General features: G+C 36.4%; 1 protein-coding gene across 1 annotated transcript; it reads right to left on the minus strand.

The window, feature by feature from the left end:
- Window positions 1-3,045: 3,045 nt before the first annotated feature.
- On the minus strand, window positions 3,046-17,226 carry LOC121374768 (leucine-rich repeat-containing protein 74A-like). The gene is made up of 13 exons (XM_041501877.1): window positions 16,903-17,226; window positions 16,211-16,438; window positions 15,414-15,521; window positions 14,850-14,943; window positions 14,182-14,231; window positions 13,768-13,849; window positions 12,393-12,478; window positions 11,411-11,482; window positions 10,694-10,888; window positions 9,127-9,264; window positions 8,344-8,604; window positions 7,008-7,093; window positions 3,046-5,029 (listed from the first exon to the last, which is right to left on the minus strand). Exons 1-13 carry the CDS (start codon window positions 17,224-17,226, stop codon window positions 4,780-4,782), a joined length of 1,974 nt encoding a protein of 657 aa, XP_041357811.1. The 3' UTR covers window positions 3,046-4,779.
- Window positions 17,227-23,452: the final 6,226 nt, after the last annotated feature.

Below are 23,452 nucleotides of genomic sequence, written 5' to 3' on the forward strand. Positions count from 1 at the left end.
CTCTTCTAGGTATGATCAGAGATACGATCTATACAAGTATATATTATTATAGCACGTTTAGTTCACTAGAAAACACAACAAAACACAATACACTTTGGAATCTGTATTAACCTACGCTGACAAATGCACTGCCGCAGTAGTTAATTAATAACAACAATAATAACAACCCAGAACTGATCACTTAATTAGTTAATCTCTAGGTGTCTAGTTTACACAATATGCTAATCACTTCACCGTGACACAACACCCACACGTGCGATAATTGAGAAACGCTTCTAGGGGAACTTAATTAATAAAGGAATTACAACACTATTCCTAACTGGTTAATTTTTAATTAACCCTTAACTACTCGTTCAATAACGTGTGATAATTGAGAAACGCTGCCAGGAGAACTTAATTAATAAAGGAATTACAACACTATTCCTAACTGGTTAATTTTTAATTAACCCTTAACTACTCATTCAGTAACCTTGTAACACAAAATTAATACTGGTACCTATCACAATAAAGACAATAACCTACAGTTTACCTAGGTCTTCTAGGATGACTGGCTAAGCTTTATATTACCAAATACTCGTATAATGTTAGAACAATAAGACTACGATTTACTTCGTCAGATGACCGAAGACACTGTCTAAAGAATATTGGTATAATACAGTATTAAAATATTTAAAAGTCACATCAATCACATCAAGGTTATACAACAGAGCAGAAATAATATATATATTTACCAAAGTCCAAACGGACAACGTTCCCTGGGAGCCGTCCTTTTTGCTTCTCCCAGATATCTCTAACCCCTAGCTATTTATTATAAAATCAGAAAATCGCCTGGGGGTACAAGGCGGTACCTCACGTATCATCTGCATTTCCACAGCGACCAAGACGGCATCTCTTTCTCTTAGATCGCCAGACTGGCTGTCGCCAACCGCGAGCAATCCCCTGGCCATAAACAGCACTACCGGAGATATTACGTAACTACTAGCCACATGGCCTCCACACCTGCTCTGGGTGTGTATTAGGCGTACCGATCGAGGACCGTCGCGCAGAAGTATTACGTAACAAGTTGCCCACCTGGCTAAGTGCAATCTGGAACTGCACACGGCCTTCTAAAACAATTAATATCGCCACAGGCGAAAACAAAATTAAGAGTATGTACCGTCACATGCACGTTAAACCCAATGACCTGGCTTGACCGAGTCCTGGGAAAATGCCAGAACTAATTCAGCGATCATATGACAGGAACTTGATTGGCTAATCAAATATGTGTCGGATTAACGTGTCGGAAGTTTTGGGAATACTCCAAGAGTCTAGGTAATATATCTACGTTATCTCTCCCTGTTTGTTTTGTTTTATTTTGTTTTATTTTGTTTTCTACGCACCTTTTATAAATAAATAATACATTTGAATGTTTTCTCAAGGAAAATGCGTATTCCTCTAAAACATGTAAAATGTAAATGCTGTTTAAAAAAACTTGTTTGACGCTGACAAAAATAACATTTAGTTAATAATGACAAATTACTGCATGGCTGAGTGGGCTCTCGTCTGCATTAAGGTCTACAGAGTTACGCCTCAGTTCATGAAGTAGACCATTGGTCACATTAAAAAAGGGACGCCAGATATTTAGTAACCCGGTAGTAACTTGCAACTGTTCGTCATTAGCCACTCCCTCTGTGGCGAAAATATAACGAGTGAATCAATAAATAAATTAATGTTTAACGACAATCCAGAACAAAAATAAACTTCGACTCAGAAGTGAAACCAAGGGATGGGCGAATCTGGAGACCTGTTCACCCCAAAATATTCAAGTGACCACTTTTTCTTCTTTTTTCTTTTTTTAAAATTATTTTCCCCATTGGGATGCCCCTTTGATAAATTGATCCACGTGCCGTTTACATGTTAGTGACCCAAACTTTTGAATCCATGTCAGATATATCTACATTGTTATACAAAACAGTATTTGATGGATATGGATCAGGTCCATCTACAAACGACAATATCCGCTTTAGCAAACAGTTGGCAAATTGTGTATACTTGACTACTGAGCGGCATTTTTGTTTTCCAAAATTTATCTTTCCTGACTTTTTTTATTGGTTGATGCGAGTTGATTACCTTTTACTATAGACTATCATGGAATTACTAATTGGATAAATGAGTGTTAACTTGGTGATTGACGTCTCTACATTTGTGTTATTGTATGCTGAAGATAGTGATTGTGCAATAATGGTACCCTAAACCCATTCCAGGGCAAATTGCTTTCACCTCACCATTAAAGTGTAATTCCATACGCCTATGTAAGAAGTTGTAAAACAGATGGCGATGCTCTTGGAACGGACAAAGACTAGATAGCTGCATGTGGTGAATACAAATGTATTCGGAGCAAATATTTCAGTGTTGACTTCAAAAGATAGGAACCGGCTTCGGTGGCGTCGTGGCAGGCCATCGGTCTACAGGCTGGTAGGTACTGGGTTCGGATCCCAGTCGAGGCATGGGATTTTTAATCGAGATACCGACTCCAAACCCTGAGTGAGTGCTCCGCAAGGCTCAATGGGTAGGTGTAAACCACTTGCACCGACCAGTGATCCATAACTGGTTCAACAAAGGCCATGGTTTGTGCTATCCTGCCTGTGGGAAGCGCAAATAAAAGATCCCTTGCTGCCTGTCGTAAAAAGAGTAGCCTATGTGGCGACAGCGGGTTTCCTCTAAAAACAGTGTCAGAATGACCATATGTTTGACGTCCAATAGCCGATGATAAGATAAAAAATCAATGTGCTCTAGCGGCGTCGTTAAATAAAACAAACTTTACTTTCAAAAGATAGGCTAATTGGTGAAATGTAACACCATGTTATGTTTATATATAGAACATGGTAATCTACAGTATGAAACACTACTTTAATGATGTTTTTGAACAAAACTATTTTCAAGAGAAGACCAGGTAATGATGACACGACTGAGAACAGACCACTGTAAACTCAAATGCAAGAGCCACCTGTACACAACATGCCGAGTGTGTGTGTGTGTGGGGGGGGGGGGGGGGGGGGGCGGGAACCTGTGATTGTGGCACAGCCCCCATGACTGTCGATCTTCTTATGAAGGATTGTCCACACTACCTGGATCATAGGAAAGCAGTCTAGCCTTCAGATGAACCCCTGAAGGAGAAACTATTCGGCCCCAAGGAAAATATACAGCGTACAGCAGCATTTGTTTGAGCTACATGCCTATCTGAGCGTTCAAAAAAGAAGAAACAAAAATTTAGATTACCAAGATCACAGATCACTTTAGAATTTATACAATAAAAATATATATAGTAATATGCAATTATTATGTCAATGTTTTCGTCCATATTGAAAAATGAAAGCCATCTTCAATTATGAAGAATATTTTCAATCCATCAAGTAAGTTAATTCTGTCAAAATACAAGACATTTTAAACATCATTTACATATGTATACTGTTGCGACCATACTTAATTTATGCGAATTAGTATCTCCCCACCCCAACTACATCAATCTATATTTTCGAAATGTTGTCTAAGAGAGTTGAGAGTAAGTTACACAACAATACATTATGTTGCTATTTGCTCTAGGTTAAGCTTTTTTAAACCTTAGCGACGTAGCACAAAGGTAAAGCGCGGTTGGTCTAGAGTTGATCAGTGGGTCCATTTCTCGTACCAACCAGTGCATAACATTTGGTGTAACAAAAGCCGTGTTGTGCACTATCCTTTCTGTGGGATCGTGTATGTAAAAGATATCTTGCTGCTAATAAAAAATAATAGCCCATGGAGTGACGATACCGGGTTTCCTCCTTATTATGTAGTCCTTACCCATATGTCTGCAGCCATATAAAAATGTGTTAAAGAAAACATCTTTCTTTCATTCTTTTAAACCTTAGATTGGCTAGACTATACAGACGATGAAAGTTAAAAGTTAGTTTGTTTTGTTTAATGACACCACTAGAGAACATTTGGTAATTTTGACATGTAGTCATAGAAAGGAAACCCACTACATGCTTCCATTAGTAGCAAGATTTTTTTTTTATGCACCATCCAATAGAGAAAATAGCACACAGCCTTTGATATACCAGTCGTGGTGTACTAGCTGGAATGAGATATCATATAGTCCAATGGGCATACATACGATGAAGCGAACTGTGCGACTTTTCACGGGTTGCTTAATAGGATCAAATAATCTGAATACCGCGGTGTTTTTGTGTGGGGCAATGTCACACATATTTGAATTCTTTCCCACAATGCAATATACGGGTTCAACTTGATATCTGACAATGCTTGCAGCATATATAATATATCCATTAGAGTTTGTTTTTCTTTTCAAAACACGTTATACCGCTCTGTTTGATTGTAAAGAGTCTTGCGTCGTTTATGCGGACTAAATGTGAATTATTTCACAAAATATGCATCACTGAATAATGCTGACAGGCATTCTGATAGATAGATATATATATATATAGAATCTGCGTTCTCGTAACGTCTGGATCAAATGTTGGATTGGGGCATGTGTTCCCAATTTACACACTCCGGATCCTGCCCCGTCTGTTTTGGGTATGATCCAGGTGTGGGTGGGACCAACCCTCCGTTGAAATCTCCTATTCAAATGTCCATGTTCTCTTTCCCAGAGAAAACATGTTAGACCCGTGTGAACAACATGGCGACTATAACCTGAGTCAAGCCACTGGACATACCAGAGGCAAGACCTTGGGTGGAGATGCCTGAACCTAATGGACGTGGGCATGTAAAGGCGTTTGGTATTTGGAAAACATGGTGACGTCACGAGGCTGTCCCTGGTCGAGATTTCGACGACCCCTCTCTGGATTTGCCCTGGATTGCGTTCACTGCGCTGATTTTCTTCTTGGACAGATTCAAAGCTTGCTCTCTTCTTTTCTTAGCTATGAGCATTTTCAGAAATTTTCTGATTCGTCCCACGTCCGTTTCCTCCATGTCCACGTTCATCTCACGTGACCTAATAACAGTCTTCGTTAGTTTCCGACGATGTGCGGAATGAGCCGACATTAATTCACTGTAAAAAACCCACAAAAAAACCCATGAATAGACTTTTAATCGATATGAACTTAAAATAGTTGGGGGGGGGGTTCTACAGTACATGCGGTGGAATATGTGTTAAGCTAGGTATGTGTTAGCCACAACGGGACAGAGTAGTACAATCAAACCTGTGTTAAACAGCCACTAAAGGATTATCAAAAAGTGGTCTTATAAGACAGGTGACAATGCACAGTTTACAATGTATTTGATGATTTTGGCAGATAAAATATTGCCTGTTACGATAGGTGGCGTCTTGATACGGGTGGCCGCTATCTTGAGTAAGTTTGACTGTATTTGTTATCGCATTGTTACTCAAAAATTTCTCTCCAAAAATAACTAGTGCGCAGCAAAATTATAATGGAAGCAGAATAAAAAGGGACTTCTCAGTCTAGCAAAATATCCAGGGCCCTTACAAAGTGAAAGTTTTGTATGGGAACATCTTCCTGTTTGCCCCATCCCGCTAGGTTAGCCTACAATTATGTCTTTCCTTTCTTCCTGTTTGCCCCATCCCGCTAGGTTAGCCTACAATTATGTCTTTCCTTTCTTCCTGTTTGCCCCATCCCGCTAGGTTAGCCTACAATTATGTCTTTCCTTTCTTCCTGTTTGCCCCATCCCGCTAGGTTAGCCTACAATTATGTCTTTCCTTTCTTCCTGTTTGCCCCATCCCGCTAGGTTAGCCTACAATTATGTCTTTCCTTTCTTCCTGTTTGCCCCATCCCGCTAGGTTAGCCTACAATTATGTCTTTCCTTTCTTCCTGTTTGCCCCATCCCGCTAGGTTAGCCTACAATTATGCCTTTCCTTTCTTCCTGTTTGCCCCATCCCGCTAGGTTAGCCTACAATTATGTCTTTCCTTTCTTCCTGTTTGCCCCATCCCGCTAGGTTAGCCTACAATTATGTCTTTCCTTTCTTCCTGTTTGCCCCATCCCGCTAGGTTAGCCTACAATTATGCCTTTCCTTTCTTCCTGTTTGCCCCATCCCGCTAGGTTAGCCTACAATTATGTCTTTCCTTTCTTCCTGTTTGCCCCATCCCGCTAGGTTAGCCTACAATTATGCCTTTCCTTTCTTCCTGTTTGCCCCATCCCGCTAGGTTAGCCTACAATTATGTCTTTCCTTTCTTCCTGTTTGCCCCATCCCGCTAGGTTAGCCTACAATTATGCCTTTCCTTTCTTCCTGTTTGCCCCATCCCGCTAGGTTAGCCTACAATTATGTCTTTCCTTTCTTCCTGTTTGCCCCATCCCGCTAGGTTAGCCTACAATTATGTCTTTCCTTTCTTCCTTTTATTGGGAGGAGAATAGATTCGCCAATAGCACAACTGTGGATATCGTCTAAAGAACAGCGGGGGCCATTTTGAATAGCACATAAATATACATAAAACTACTTTCTTATGACACATTTTACACAATCTACCTTCACTATATATATATATATATATATATATATATATATATATATATATTCCTTTCTTTCATAATTAGTGTGTTGGACGAGCATCGTTAACATGTGTACTACTAACAATATGAGTGACCCTTCAATAGTAATTCTGAGTATATATATATATATATATATATATATACATGTACATACATACATACATACATACATATACTCAGCGTTAATACTGAAGGATCACTCATATTGTTATATATATATATATTAAATTCATTATATCTTCCAGGGCGGATATAGGATTTTGCAAAATGTGGCACCAAATTGAGAGTGGCGGGGAACGAAAGGGAATATCAGGATATGAGATTTCAAAAATATTGGTACTAAATATGAGCGAAGGACAATAATGATAAGTATACTGTGTGTCCAAATGGTGAGTATGATGCCAGGTTGACCCCTAAATCTGCTTCTGGTTAGGACCGTTTATATTTTTAAAGCTTTTTATTTGTACTTCATGTACATATTAATTTAATGACAAACACGCGTTGTAAAAAACCCCCAAACTTACCCATAGTCTATTTCACCGTCACCATCTTGGTCTAGTTTTTCTATCATCACGTCCAATGCCTTGGCAGACAGAGGTATGTTACATTCCTATAAATAGAAATAATTGTTTTTAAAATTTATTTTGATGAGTTTAACTTGACAACTGCTTTGATTTACAGAGAAAAAGCATAAAACCTACATTAAAATAAATGGAGTAGCTGTTTTTAATAACAAGGAAGAACTTTAATAATATATGAATTTAAATACTTTCTGTAATGTTAGTTACATCAAAACCCATGATACGATTCACCAGTAAACTCGTATCGCTTGTCCGTTATACCAAATAGGCAGTGAGACTAGTAAAACCATATTGATTGCCATGTGTAACGCACATTATACCATACCTATCGTAATATATACTATACTTGCTAGTAATCTGAAAAAATGTAACACGTGATCAAGGCCGTATCTCTGCACAATGCAGAGTCGAATGGGTATTTAGCAAAATAGTTGTTGATTACATGAATCTCTATATAGTGACTCGTCTATAGGAGGACAGCCATTCCCGAGAAGATCCTTTACTGAAGAGTTCATAATTTTTTCACCCCCCACAAAGAGGACTACCTCTCCCCAAGTAGTATATTAAATCAAAACTGGACAGAGCTCATTAGAATAAGTACAGTTGTGATGCAAGCAATCATGAATCACTGTCATAACAATGATGATATCAGGTTTTCTTACTAGTCGTTTTTTAACTGAAATTATTCACAACATGAATATGATTTTCCAGTAAATATCTCCTGAATGAAATTCTGTAACTTCCACTACACAAAACCGTAATATGAATGTCCAGTAAATCTATCCTGTTTGATATTCTATAACGTCTATCACACAAAACATTAATATGATTTTTCAGTAAATCTATCCTGTTTAATATTTTTTAACGTCCATTACACCAAACATTGATATGACATCAATAAAATCATCATGATTTTCATGTTTTAACTTTTAGTATATGTTTCTTGATAATAATTAACTAATTTCTATTTCGTTTTTGAAAAACTGAGGAAAGTAGAAACCCCCCAGTAATACACCAGCTTATGACATGACTTACTAGCAAACCCAGCTTGATTTCTGCTCCCGTATTTGTCCATCACGGAGAAGAGGTGACTTAACAGAAAAACTAGCTTGATTACTGCTCCCGTCGTTGTCCATCATGGAGAAGAGGTGACTTACCAGCAAACCTAGCTTGATTTCTGCTCCCGTCTTTGTCCATCATGGAGAAGAGGTGACTTACCAGCACACCTAGCTTGATTACTGCTCCCGTCGTTGTACATCATGGAGACGAGGTGACTTACCAGCAAACCTTGCTTGATTTCAGCTCGTGTCAGGGTCTTGCTCCCGTCTTTGTCCATCATGGAGAAGAGGTCTGTGAGACGCAGGCCTAGGATCTTGCCGAACTCCATCAGAATGAGGACTGGGTTCTCCTCCAGTAGATCTTTCTCCGGGTCGTCTGCATCCGAGTCCTGGCCAATCACAGCGCCAAACACACATTTGAATGATCGACCTTCCTGAAGCTTTTCCAATACATCTGGGAACGCTTTTTCAACGCACTGGCTCTACAGAATAGTGATAATTAAATATTTATTAAAATCTTAATCTCAATACAGTTATGTATATATTTTTTTAAAGTATGTTAACAAATATATTATTGTTGTTTCTTCCCAATCCCTTACTGACAAACAAGCCATGTCATGGGCAAACGTGTTTATACGTAATCAGAATAACCAAATATCATACATTAGTATAGAATGTTTGTGGCTAAACGTCGTTATAACAGATGTCAACACTATTTTACTTGATTTGTATAGAAATTTGAAAATCTCATATATTGCAGCAAATGCGGTCTGCACATTTTCGTTATTTTGAAACATAAAAAAAAGAGATACTTCGGAGACAGAAGACGTTTCCAAGATAGCTTGTCCCGGACATTCCTGTATTAGATAACTATAAAACAAAAATATAATTTATTTAACTTTGAAGCTGTAACTTTAAAACTGACTTCTACAATGTTATCAAATGAAGAGGCGAGATGGTAAATAGCGTATTTAATACCACACACCAAACAGACAGTGACTTACTCCAAGGTCGATATCAACAAGTCCAGATTGATATTGACTTACACCAAGGTCCAGCTCGGAAAGTCCAGCTGTTTTAGTGTCCGCTATAGACTGCAGTATAAACAGTGCCCCTACTGACGTCAGAGGATTGTCCGTTAACTGTGAATACAAGAACAATTCATTGTAGTTCATTACCAATAATATATATTTAATGTAGATAAAAATTTGCATTAAAAATATTAATCATAAATATAGAGACAAGCAACAATAATTAGCTTATTGTCTTCATGTGAGTGTCTGTGCTATCAAAGCAGCAACATATGAATGAATTAAATTGTCTATGCCAAATGCATCACATAATAAGTTACTTTGCATGATTTGTATTTGGTTATCAAAATATTTGCATACTCGTGTTTTATGTTAGTTTTGCTCCCAAATAATTTAAATACTAATAGAAATAATATTTGCTAAACTTGATTTAAATTTTCGAAATACACAGGGATTTATTGAGGATTTTAACACAAATAATAAACATCAGTGAACTGTATTGTTTATAGTAATCAACGTGTCCATAGATATTCAATTAAAGTTCAAGAACGTTGTCCTGAGGAAGTAATCCAGAAGCCTGGGGTGGCAACCCAGGCCTGGTGCTTATAAACATTTAAAGGCTAGATTGAAGACTAATATAGTCTGAGACCGTAACGTCATGGCAACGCTATACAAAATGTAGGGGTGTGACATCATTAGAGATTTGAGTCTTGACACTAAAGTTTTATAAGCGTAAATGCTTAAGACAGGAATAAAAACAACTAGTTGACTTTTCCTTGAGTATTTCCAGTGTTAAGTTTTCCTTACCTTGAGTATTTGAGTATTGAGTTTTCCTTAATTTGAGTATTTAAGTGTTGAATTTTCCTTACCTTGAGGTTTTTAATGTTGAGTTTTCCTTACCATTGAGTATTCAAAGTGTTGAATTTTTCTTAACATGCGTATTTTGAGTGTTGCATTTTTCTTATCTTGAATATTTCCAGTGTTGAGTTTTCCGTACCTTGAGTATTTCGAGTATTAAGTTTTCCTTACCTTGAGTATTTAAGTGTTGAGTTTTCCTTACCGTGAGGGTTTGTTTAGTGTTGAGTTTTCCTTACCATGAGTATTCTAAGTATTGAGTTTTCCTTACGTTGATTATTCTGAATGTTGAGTTTTCCTTATCTTGAGTATTTCCAGTGTTGGGTTTTCCTTACCTTGAGTATTTTGAGTATTGAGTTTCCTTACTTTGAATATTTAAGTGTTGAGTTTTCCTGACCTTGAGGTTTTTAGTGTTGAGTTTTCCTTACCATGAGTATTCAAAGTGTTAAATTTTTCTTAACATGCGTATTTTGAGTGTTGCATTTTCCTTATCTTGAGTATTTCCAGTGTTGAGTTTTCCGTACTTTGAGTATTTCGAGTATTGAGTTTTCCTTACCTTGAGTATTTAAGTGTTGAGTTTTCCTTACCTTGAGGTTTTGTTTAGTGTGGAGTTTTCCTTACCTTGATTATTTTGAGTGTGGAATTTTTCTTAACATGAGTATTTTGAGTGTTGAGTTTTTCTTACCTTGAGTATTTTGAGTGTTGAATTTTTCTTCAAGCCCTTCCAGAGCTCATCAAGACACTGCTTGTTGATTCTGTTGGAACTGAGGTCGAGGTCCTGTAGTGTTTTGTTGCGTTCCAGAGCCTTGCCCATCTCCTTACAGCCGTCCAGGTAAAACCCGTTCCACGCCAGGTTCAACACCGTGACGCCGGAGTTTATCTGAAATGCGACTACACTAACTCAGTAAACAGGTTTCTTATTTACATAGATATTGAATTAAAACTGAAATATATGACTAAAGAAATGTCTTCAGCTGTCTGTTAGTCAAACATGTTTCTTCTGCTCCAGCTTTTGGTGTCTGTATATCGCAACTTTGATGCTAGAAATCTAGATGCCATTTCCTAATATAGCGCATCATACTCTTACATTATACGCTGATTTCAAACAATGACATTATCATTTTGGCTCAGACGATGTTTATTGGGTTATGACATAAAAGGATTCAAAACGTACATATATTTGAAGATTATTTGTCGAAAGGACTCATCAGTGACTAAAATTATATCTGATGCAATACCTTTTTTTATCTTGTGCATACATTTTAAAAATATATTTTGGCTAAAACAATGTACATGATATTCACCGAAACCAACTGATTTGACAACAATAAGCTGTGCTCATGACGCGTGCCTCTGGTTAAAGAGAATGTATTGTTAGATTGCATACACACTGCAGAAATACGTTGAGGTCAGTTTTGTCAGTGGCAATCCACCGCAAGTCGAAGTGGAAATATTGAGGTAAAGCGTCTGTTTGCTATAGATAAACACATTGCAATTGTTCACAAATGTATCATTACGATTTAAAAAATATTTTGAATTTTGATTTTGAAAATAGATTATTCGTTCAGGGGCCTAATTCACAAAACTTATTTGAATATCGCATCGTGCTTCACAACGACGCAGGAGTCAGGGTAAATTAGACCACATATTTATGTATTTAGGGTAGAAAGTTTGGAGTAATCCAGGGGCTAGACAACAAAGCATCCTCTTTGCAAGTCTTTTAGCATTGCACTGCGAGATCGCGAGAGTTAGGCCCCAGTACTTTTGCTTACTGGAAGTCAGACGTAGTTGTCTCCCGTTAATTGTATTATCACTGCCATTCAATATCATATTCGAGGGGTTTTTGTGGGGTTTTTTTTTAAATAAACGTGTCACAACTTGATCTCTAAATCCTCTTAGAAAATATTTTATATACATGTACGTCTATGTCAACACTGTAAACAGTATTTGATGGGATTTTGGTAAACGTTGTCATTGTGTCCAATATTAAAAGAAAACTTTTACAAGTTATTTTCTTTCTTTTTTCTTTAACAAATCAAAACTAAACCAATTGAGATATGTGACAGGACATATGTTCTACCACATATAAAAGAATATTAGGTATTCTAATACATATATTCTGTGTCTAAACCTAACCCAAAGTTCGAATTGAACAAGTAGTTAAGATCAAATATTTTGGCTGCAATAAAATTACACTGTATCGGGAATATATTGTGCCAGGAACGGTTAACAAACGTTCCGCGATGCCTCTAGCAATAGCCTGAGTCTAAACCTAACCCTAAGCCTGGGTTCGAATTCAACAAGTAGTTAAGATCTAGTATTTTGGCTGCAATAAAATTACACTATTTGGAATATATTGTGCCAGGAAGGGTTTACAAATGTACCGCGATGCCTCTTGCGATAGCCTGCGCTCCACTCCTCCTTAGATGATTCCAGCTCAGATCCAACACTTCTAGGGTGTCGTTCCATGCTGAAAGTGAATCGAATGAAAAGTGTTGCAGCAATGAAAAGTCAGACACTATCTTATAACATCCAATAGTTAAGGATATGTCACGGGCAGAATTACAAATTTTTCAGAGTATGTGCACAGGATAGATGTACTCGGTCGTTAAGTGAATGTGGATACTCAAATAGTCTCCTGTTTCCAATAAAGATCACTTATGATGATGTGGAAAGATCAACTGTAAGTTAACACTATTGTTTTTAAAGAATTGGACAAATAGACGTAGATCATGATGCCCTTCGCCAAAACTGCATTCTTCCATTCTGAAAATTCACAATGACACTCATCTAAACTTAAATCGTGCTTAAACAAGTAGGTTTTGTGGTAAAAATCAAACCAAGTAAATAAATTTCCGTTTGTGCTGGATACTGGATATAATGTAGCAGCAAGAAAGTAACTAGAGAGTCAACTATCTATAGCAAGCAAGACGGTCATAAATATAATATACACTTATTCGAAGTAAGTAGTATCTGTCTCTTTGCTTCATTTTGAGAGATGCAAAATCGACTATCTTCTTCTGCCATGATTGTTTATTTGAATACATTTTGATGGGAACAGCCACATCTGCACCTGTTAAACATTACAAATACTGTGACAGATCATAACACTCATTGGTCTGATATACCTTTTGCCATTTATTATTTATTCACTATTAGCCAACTCCTGCAACTATTGCTGCTGCTGCTGCTACTACTACTGCTACTACTACTACTACTGTTATTGTTACTGCCACTGTAACTACTGCTACTATTGGTATTGTATTGCTACTGCTACTACAGCTTCTATTAATTGCTACTGTCACTACTGCTAGATGCTAGTATCGCTGTTGCTGTTCATATTGCAACTGCTACTGCTTCATCTGCAACTATGGCTCCTGCTATAACATTTACTGTTGCTGCTACTACTACAACTACTGTTGCTCTTGCTACTGACACTACTGCTAGTATTGGTATTGTTACTGCAACTACTGCTGCTACTGAAACTACTGCTGTTATGGCTACTGCAACCATTGCAACTATTGCAACTACTGATGCTACTGCTGCTACTGCAACTACTGCTGTTATGGCTACTGAAAACTATTGCAACTATTACAGCTACTGCTACTGCAACTACTGATGCTACTGCTACTGATACTGCACTACTGCTACTGTTATTGCTAGTGCTGCTACTGGTGATGGTATTGATGTCCATATATTATGATAATGGTTTCTTGGTAGTACTAATGTAATGATTTCTTAGATGCTTTATGTATTTACCAATTGCATCTCCGATAGCATTTCCACCATTTTCTCGAAAACAGTTATGACTTGCATACAATTCTTTCAAATTATGGGATTGCTGCAAATACAAAATTGTATACAAAATTACGAAATATACCAAAATAGCGTAACCTAAAACATATAACATAATTATCTAAATTAATATATAATATTACCATTGAATAAATATAGCTATATTATAACGGCTTATAGTAGCCGTTTAATAATCTATTCAAATTTAATTTTTGTGTTTTCACTTATTTTAGATAGAGACAGAAGAAAGAAAGAAAGAAAGATAGATAGATAGATAGATAGATAGATGATGCATCATTATTAATTTTATAGGGTGTTTTATTATATAGCTGAATATTATAATATGTTATAATAATTATTATTATTATGTGAACTCACATCAAGTAACTCTGCTATCAAATCTCCATCGTATTCTTGTAAGTTGTTTCCTAAAACAAATACTGTATACATAACATATACATGTATGTTGGGGCTTTTTAAGAAATGTTCTTGCAAGGATAGCATGGAAATAATAGTACTGTATTCCATTGCTAATAATGAATGAATGAATGTTTAACGACACCCCAGCACGAAAAATCCATTGCTAATAGTGCACATTGATTTATTAATCATATGTTTTGGATGCACCTTTTTGCAGACAGAAAATCACATACCATGGCCTTTAATATATCAGTCATGAGGATCTGGTTGGGACAACACATGGGTCCAGCAAGGGGATTTGATCCTACGACTCATGCGAATGCTCTACCAACTGAGCTAGATCGCATCCCCGTCCCATAAAGAATACAAAAAGATTCTTTAAACAATGTTATAATTTCAGGAACAAATTAAGTAATACAACCTCTGGTGTAGAAAGATTATACAGCCCCATTGGTATTAATCCCAAGGTGCATCGAATTACAGTACAAAGTTTTAAAGGATGGACTTAAAAGAACTCGACTGAATTCGATCAAACGGTCTTCAACAATCCTTAAAAAGTGATTGCGTTTGTTGTATGACACAAAACGTAATTAATTTATTACGAACACCTGACTATAAGACTTTACCTGACAGGTTTAGTTTGACGATACTGTCCATGTCTTTGATAGCACTGATGATGGCTTTAGCTCCTTCTGTTCGGATGTTGTTCTCGGCTACGTTCTGAAATAATAAAAAGAAATCTTAAATTTTTTATATCTGGAATAGTTTTAATATGTAAACATATAGAAAAGGTATTCCAGTCTTGCTTACTGCCACATTCTACTGAAATAACTGACCGTGTGTTGCACATTCACAGTTGATTCAAAACACAACTGATGTCAAAAGTGTACAGTAAAATTTCATTTAAAAAAGTGTAACATCAAACTAACAAGGCCATTTATTGTCGTCCAGCTTTTGACACTAAATAGCAATGTTTGTTTTTTCCTCTTATTGTTTTCCTTGTTACACTACAAGTTAACAATAAAACACGTTTCCAAATATATTTCCAGTGCTACATATATTGCCGGGGTGTTACAAATTAATCTTTTTACATTATTACTCTTGAAAAGTTATGAGAAGTTCACACAAGAAACAAACTTAAAAAATAAATTATAAATAATTAAAATCCAAGGAAGAAAGAAATGTTTTACCAGATCTGTGATGAATGTGTTTTCTGTTAGCATATCGGCAATGTAGAGGGCGCCCTGAGTGCTGATACCGTTGTCCTCCAGATCCAGAACTTGTACCGATGAGTTCTCCTGAATGAGATTAAATTACTCTTTGTCAGTTTCTATTTTTTAAATCCTTGAAGTCATTGACTTTAGATCCAGAAGTATGTACTTTTTCTGTTCTGCGTAAAATGCATTTCAAACTACCACAAATATCAGGATGATCAGAAATACTTTGTATGGCAAAAGTTGACTTGTAAGTAATATGAAAATAATTTAACATAATAGCCGAAATCCGTTTACACTACTTAATAACTATTGCCAATTACTTTACTACTACCATATATGTTGTATAAAAGAAGCACAAGTTTGTGATATATTAAACAGTTCACGCTTTTCTAATGGGTTATTATTGAAAGAGAATCGTCTCACACTTAAATATGCCTAACCAGGATTTGTTTTAATATTTAAAATACATGAATGTATATAGAAAAGATGACCCAGTTTTACCTAATAAACTGTTCTATGCTTAACCAAATGTTGTACATAATGATTTCGCCCCCGGGCCTAGCCTGCATTCATTCCTATGATTTTTATGTACACTTTTGTAAGGATTTTCTTTTTCTTGAAATTTTATTTTAAACTATCATTAAACATTTTGAATTTATTGAAACTTATTGAATTTTATCTGTATATACATTGATAATTCACTGCATCAAACATTGTTGTATTACCTTAAAGTACAACCCACTACATATTTAAAAAAAACTCATTCTCACCACTAGCGATATTGCGCATGCCTTAGCTCCATCCGATCCAATCACGTGATGTTTGAGTTGCACTTTGTCTCCATTCAAATGTTTGTAGATGACGCTGGTTGGTCGGATACTGAGGACTTTGCAGCTGCGCAGATACGTTCGTTGACTGTGATTACCAATCGTACTTCGCCGCCCTGTTGAATTGTCCTCATCTGTTACGAAACATAACATTGATGAAGCTACACAGGTCTTTATATATTTATTATTACGCTAAAACTTGTCATCTATAACATAATTTAATTATACATGTATATTAAAGTGATGACGATTCTCTTTCGATAGTGTACATACTTAGAGGTCCCTTGTTTTAAAAAATACCATAATAAGGTAATCGTTAATTAATCTTCTATATTTGTTTATATACTGAGTGTATTTAGTAAATAAATTATTTCCGATTAAACAATAGTATGTTGACAAAATCATTTAGGCGCCATCAATCTGAACACAGAGATAGCATTTGTTAATAACGGAACATAATGTCATGAACTATCGTGGTGCAAATACACGTATGTTACATGTTTTTCTTCAACAAAAAGTAAAATGTAACAGTTGAAGAAAATATAATCATGCCTCTTTCACATAGTTTTAAGATTGTTTAAACACTATGACTAGTTTTAATAACAAATGCAAGGTCTCGAATGTTGATACCAAACTCTCTGCCGATTCTCTCTGCAGTTTGAATACTGTGAAGAGTTAAAAAGAAGAACGCACACACCATCAAATTCGAAATCATCAGGAAGATCTTTGTCAAAGTCGAAGAAATAAGCGCCATCTGTCGTGGCTGTAGTGATGATAGACTCGTCACCCTCGCTCTCGGCACGTGACTCTGGGCGTCGACGTCTGCGGGAGACAATTCCACTCTTCACTCGCCGCACGGGAGCGCTTTTCAGTCGGTACCTCGCTGTCAGCTGGTAGGGATCGGCCGTCAGAGGACGTTTGATTAGGTTCCAAATGTCAAACTGAATTGAAGTAAACATGTAGGTCAGCCAGCGTGTCAGTATAATATAAATTTAAATTTAAAATGATATCTACATGTATATCGTAAAATTATCAAACGTTTGTTCCTATAAAATAATATACTAAAATGTTATTATTTTGCAACCAGAAAATGAAACACCTACAAGTTTTTAATTTACGTTTAAAAGTATTATTTTCTAATATGTTCTACCGATTTAAAATTTAACGACTTCTTGGAGTCAGACATGGTGCATTGTTTTCTTCTTCATTATACGTGCATAAAATAAAAATTACTTAAGGCCATATTTAGATTATAATTAAACATGTTAAAAATTGTATATAATTGTGAAGCATTTACATATATATTTTAAATCTGTTACATTCTTTTGAAGTTATGATGACTTTAAATCTGTTATGTATCATTGGAGGCCCAGTTTCAATGGGAACAAGAAAATGTATCAATTATTAAAAACAGGTAATTTTTATGCATTTGGCTACCGTTTAATTATTATTTCTCTGCACTAAACTGGCTTCAAAGAACTGTAAATAACGGAATGAAGCACTAGCTTTTGTTTAAATGTTGTTAACAACGTCACCTGGTTTACTGGGTAAAACGTTTAGTGATGCAGCTTACAGTAAAAACTTTCAAAAATAAAACTGTTCTGTGTTTTATCAAGGCATATGTGTTTAAAAAAACATGTGCTTATAATAATTTGAGAAAATTATTTTTAAAGTACTGTTAAGGAAATAACATTTTTATAACTCGAAAATGACAATTATAATGTCTGGAAATTTTCTTCTAACTTGAATGATTAATACGGTAAAATTGTTTGATTGAAAAATACTAGATATATTCAGTTTACAAATAAAATATTATCAGATTCCCAGTGAGATACTTTTGTTAAAACGTATAAGGACCATATAATAATAACATTATTTTGGCAAGTATATGTGAAGAAGGTTTTGAAAGCAGACGCCATGGCAATAATATTTCATTCACAGTGAAGTTTGGGTTTTTATTATTATTATTATTGTTTTATTTTTTTAGAAATGTATGAATGTTTTCAGTGTTATTGTTGACGTTCTTCTTCTGCAGAAGGTAAAAGAAAAACATCTGTAATGAAAAGAGTTATTGTTTAGGAAATTTACGCCTACTTCGTGGTATCTACAGCAAGTTTTTTGTTATTTTAATTTTATTATTTTACTCTCTCTAAACGACCACGACTGGTATGTCAACGGTCGTGGTATGTGCTATCCTGTCTGGGATGGTACATATAAAAGATCCCTTGCTGCTAATCGAAGAGAGTGACTCGTGAGGTGGCGGCAGCGGGTTTCCTTTTTCGGTATCTGTGTGGTCCTTAACCATATGTCCGACGCCATAAAACCGTAAATAAAATGTGTTGAGCGAGTCGTAAAATAAAACATTTCCTTCCTTCTGTCTGTGTGTGTGTGTGTGTGTGTGTTTGGATATATTTTGTGTTCTTATATAAATCTAGTTATGGGGAATATACTGTATTTTAAATTGTGATGGTCGTATGGTTCATCTCCCTCAGTAAATCAACTGAGTGCCTTCTCCAAGAATTCTTTCTCCACTGTTGCATGCTGTCATATCTGTGAGGAAAGTGTGTGTGTGTGTGTGTGTGTGTGTGTGTGTGTGTGTGTGTGTGTGTACTCTTCAAAATAGTAGGGGAATTTACAATTGCCAAAATTGTAAGGTATATTAGCTGTGGGGAATGGTTAGATGATAATAGTGAATTAATTGGGCATACATTACAACCGGCAGTTCAGTATTACAGTAGGTTTGATGACCACCAGATATCTTGAAGGACGATTGGGGTCAGAAGTGAAATTTGAAAGTTGATGTTTTTTTATCAGTAAATCGCAAATTCAAACAATAAAAATGACTAAACACAAAACAATAACAACTGTATGATCAACGGAATGAAAAAGATTGACAGAAATAATGTTCAACAGTGATTAATGAACCTTCCTGGAAATTGTCAAAATCGAAAATGACACCCCGCGCTCGTGTACGGGGCAACTGCGTGATGCATGTGCAAACTATGGAATGTGTTTCGGTGTGTTGATAAACAGACCTGAACGTTCTTTACTAGGATGTCTGTAGTCAAAACGTATGTTCGGTCTAATAGTTATATATATATACTGAACAAAATAAGAAACTTCCGCTAACTTTGCTTGAACATAACTTGATGAAAACAAACCGGAGGAATAATTATATATGCGTTTAAAGAGTGTTCCATGATGCATCATTTGGTGCAAAAATCATGGCCATAGGTTAACAGAAACTGTGAGAAATTTCGACCAAGTGTGGTAGGAGGTAAAAAAAAAACCACCCACTTAATAACGGGTATGACCACCTCTTGAATTGACCACTGTAGTGCATCGCAGGCGCATAGAATTGACTACTAAAGTGTTGATTTCTGCCTGTGGAATATTGTTCCATTCCTGAATGAGCGCTTGACGAAGTTCGTTGACGTTAGCGGGTGGTTTGGGACGACGCCTCTCGTTCAAGAACACAACAGTCAGCATAGCGTTCATTTCTCCTACGGTAGACGAGCACCTTGTCATCATCACGTTGTAAAGAAAATCTGGATTCATCCGAAAAAAGAACGGTATTCCAGCGTCGCCGTATCCGTGCCCAATTAAGAAGATTTTGACGATGACGTTGCGTTAAAACGCATCCGACGTAAGGACGTCGTGCATGTAAACCGTTCTTCTGCAGACGATTACGAACAGTTTTCCCACTGATTCGGTCATTATGAAGCCCAGGTGTGTTAGCAGCAGTAGCAGTGGCAGTTTGGAATCGATTGCGCAAATGCGTGTTCATAATATAGCGGTCTTGACCACGCGCTGTAACATGCGAACGTCCACGACGTGGCAAGTCGTTGGTGCTTCCTGTCGTTCGAAATTTTATGCGAAGATTTCGTATCGCTCGACTAGAACTCCCAACATGCCTTGCAACGTCTTCTGTCGACATGCCAGCATCAAACATGCCAATCGCCCGTTCGCGTAAATTATTGGGTATTCTTGGCATACTAAAAATGCTACAATGTAAAAAACGTTATTTTTTTTACAAATTTGGAAGCATTTTTGTTCACTTGACAACAATGTCAGTCAGACAAGTAAAACAAATTGACCGAATACTACACGGGACATGTCGAACCATGCATGCACGTGCAAATTGAATTTCACGTTGTCGACGATTAACAGTGCAAAAATAATCGATAAAATTCATGAATCCTGATAATACAGCTCAAGGCTAATACTACCTATGTAATTTCATTACACAATGAATTCTTTAACACAACAAATACTATATGTACAAATCGGAAGTTTCTTTTTTTGTTCAGTACTAATTACCGACCTCGGTAGTGTGGTGAGTAAACAATCTGCTCTAAGTCTGATAGGTGCTGGGTTCCAATCCCAGTACTGACTCTCATCCAGAGCGAGTATTAACCACTAACAACTATCCTGGTCAGTCTACATTTCTCATATGTGCCCAGGTCAGCGTGCTAAAACCTAAATTCGATATAAGCATATATTCATAAATAATGAAGTGAAATAAATGAACCATGACTGAATATGAGGAGAAATGGATTTAGTTTTTCTCGACAATACTATGAATTAATCTCATTTGTCTTCATTATTTGGGTGTAGTGTTACGCAATGAGTTATAACACTTACAGACGACATTATATTAATCCAGATTAATACTCTGGATTAATATAATGCCGTCTGTAAGTGTTAAAATATGCATATGACAAACGGGTTTGTGGGCACTGTAAACAAGCTATATGACCCCGGATACTGCCTTTCACGTGTCGTTAAACATGACTAAATTACAGGTCATCAGATGCCAAAGCAGCTATTAATCCTGCTTATTATCTGTACACAAAAGATTTCTTCTGTAACCTCGTAGCATTGCATGCACACAGTAAGTCGCAGATTCCTTCTGAGATTGCAATAATATACCATGGCCGTTGTTGGTCCTAAATGACTTTACAAATGACTGGCAACGTGATATTTGATCATTAAAACACGTCCATGCGAAGACAAAACCTCACAATGCCAGCGTACTTGTACAGTGTCTAGATTGTTACATGAATAGAATTCTAATTTAAGACAGCTTATAGATCTATTCGAACAGTAAATCAAGTATGGTCTGCTGCGGGACTAAATGTTTAATTATTCTCTCTACGGGGTAATCAATTTGAAGTTTACTGTTACGTATCAGTGGTTTTTACTGTACGGTACCTAAAAACGTACATTAAACTGTACTATCAATGTACATTTGTTTAAAAGCAAAACGAAATAACTCATTTAAACATAATTCATAAATCCACCCCTTCTTCTGGTTGTGTATATTGTCGTACAAGATATTTTCTAGGGAGTTTTATGCAAAGCTCGCCATATAAAGGGAGCTATCACTCTTGCTTCTCATCATACACTTGATACTAGTTCAAGGAGAGTAGTTTTGAGCTTCCTTAGCATGTGAATTTATATGGTATCCTTATAGTAATCTCTTAAATGGCATTAGTAATTAAAAAAATTATAATCCAGTTTTGCTTCAAACACACAATTGTTCAGCTGAATTTCTTATAATTCCATACTAAGACTACGGCCACCCCAATGTATATCATAACGTGTCCCCTACTCTCTATATTAGGTATTCACATGGTGGCATTTTTAAAACGATGACTTCTTATTAAACATATAACCCCTAACAACAATGTGTGGTTAAACATTTGTTTATTCTTAACACAAAATACTGCTATATAGAGAGGACATTATAAGACAAGTGATTACTTAAAAATACCCAGTCCTCTATATCACTATGATATTTTTGTCTATGCCTGGTTTCTTGTCTCAAAGAAGAAAGAAAGAAAGAAGTGTTTTATTTAACGACGCACTCAACACATTTTATTTACGGTTATATGGCGTCAGACATATGGTTAAGGACCACACAGATTTTTTTAGAGGAAACCCGCTGTCGCCACATAGGCTACTCTTTTTACGACAGGCAGCAAGGGATCTTTTATTTGCGCTTCCCACAGGCAGGATAACACAAACCATGGCCTTTGTTGAACCAGTTATGGATCACTGGTCGGTGCAAGTGGTTTACACCTACCCATTGAGCCTTGCGGAGCACTCACTCAGGGTTTGGAGTCGGTATCTGGATTAAAAATTCCATGCCTCGACTGGGATCCGAACCCAGTACCTACCAGCCTGTAGACCGATGGCCTGCCACGACGCCACTGAGGCCGGTTTGTCTCAAAGAAGAATCTTGTTCACATGTAGTCCTTTCAGATTTATTTCTGATGTTTTTATCATATACAGTTTCGTCTGCTCCTCTGTAGTATTTTTGTCTGAACTAGTTTTTTTGCCCCAAACAGGAATCTTGTTCACATCTATTCCTTTGAAATTTGCTTCTGGGTCTATTATCACCTGCAAATTCATCTGATTATCATCATGCACAACACAAATGTTTTTAATTCCATCCGAAGACTAGACTATACTTATGTTGGTGGTCATTGGAAGTGTTATGATCATTAGGATATATTAATACTAACAATACTTACAAAACCACAAATGATCACACCAAGACAATACCTTGAATAACCAAGTTGAGTTTCTATAAACGTTAAGACAACCAAGAACTTACTGCACGTACAGAAATGAATATTTTAAAAAGGAATTGTTATGTTTCAACAACAAGAACCATACAATATTTTAGAGGTCTGGGGTAGTTTAAGAGGTGGTATCTTAAGATAGTTGACTGGTTAATAAAGGTGGCGTCTTAAGCACGTTTGGCCATATGTTGGAATATGACATTGTATCGGTATTAATATAGTATGTGTATCTAGTGTGTTTGTTGTCTGTTTTATGTCATTTTCTTATATGCATCATGTGCTCTGTCGATGTAAAACAAATTAATTTTAAGGTAATAAAATATTGTATTGTATTGTATTGTATTGTACTGTACAGTGAACTTACGTTTACTCCATGTTGATTTCCGTCATTGCGTTTTTCTCCATTTCCAAACATGGTTCTAGCTTGCCAGAAGTATTTTTTATTCTCATCAAAAGAATCACACCATTTCGGCTGTTCACGTATATCCGTATGACAGCGATACTCTGTGTGTCACTGATAAATCAGTATAATCAACTATGTGCTTATGATCCATTGAAGACAACACTGTAACATTTTTAAATGAGATATTCATGA

This window comes from Gigantopelta aegis, chromosome 6 (genome assembly GCF_016097555.1).
Source record: "Gigantopelta aegis isolate Gae_Host chromosome 6, Gae_host_genome, whole genome shotgun sequence".
Classification (NCBI taxonomy): Eukaryota; Metazoa; Mollusca; class Gastropoda; order Neomphalida; family Peltospiridae; genus Gigantopelta; species Gigantopelta aegis.

Coding starts and splice junctions, on each gene's coding strand:
- LOC121374768 (XM_041501877.1), bottom strand. CDS start 17,226: ATGTTTACTTCAATTCAGTTTGACATTTGGAACCTAATCAAACGTCCT. Junction 13,850..14,181: donor TGATAGCAGAGTTACTTGAT/GTGAGTTCACAT, acceptor TTGTATTTGCAG/CAATCCCATAATTTGAAAGA. Junction 12,479..13,767: donor TGCTATCGGAGATGCAATTG/GTAAATACATAA, acceptor ATTCACTTTCAG/CATGGAACGACACCCTAGAA.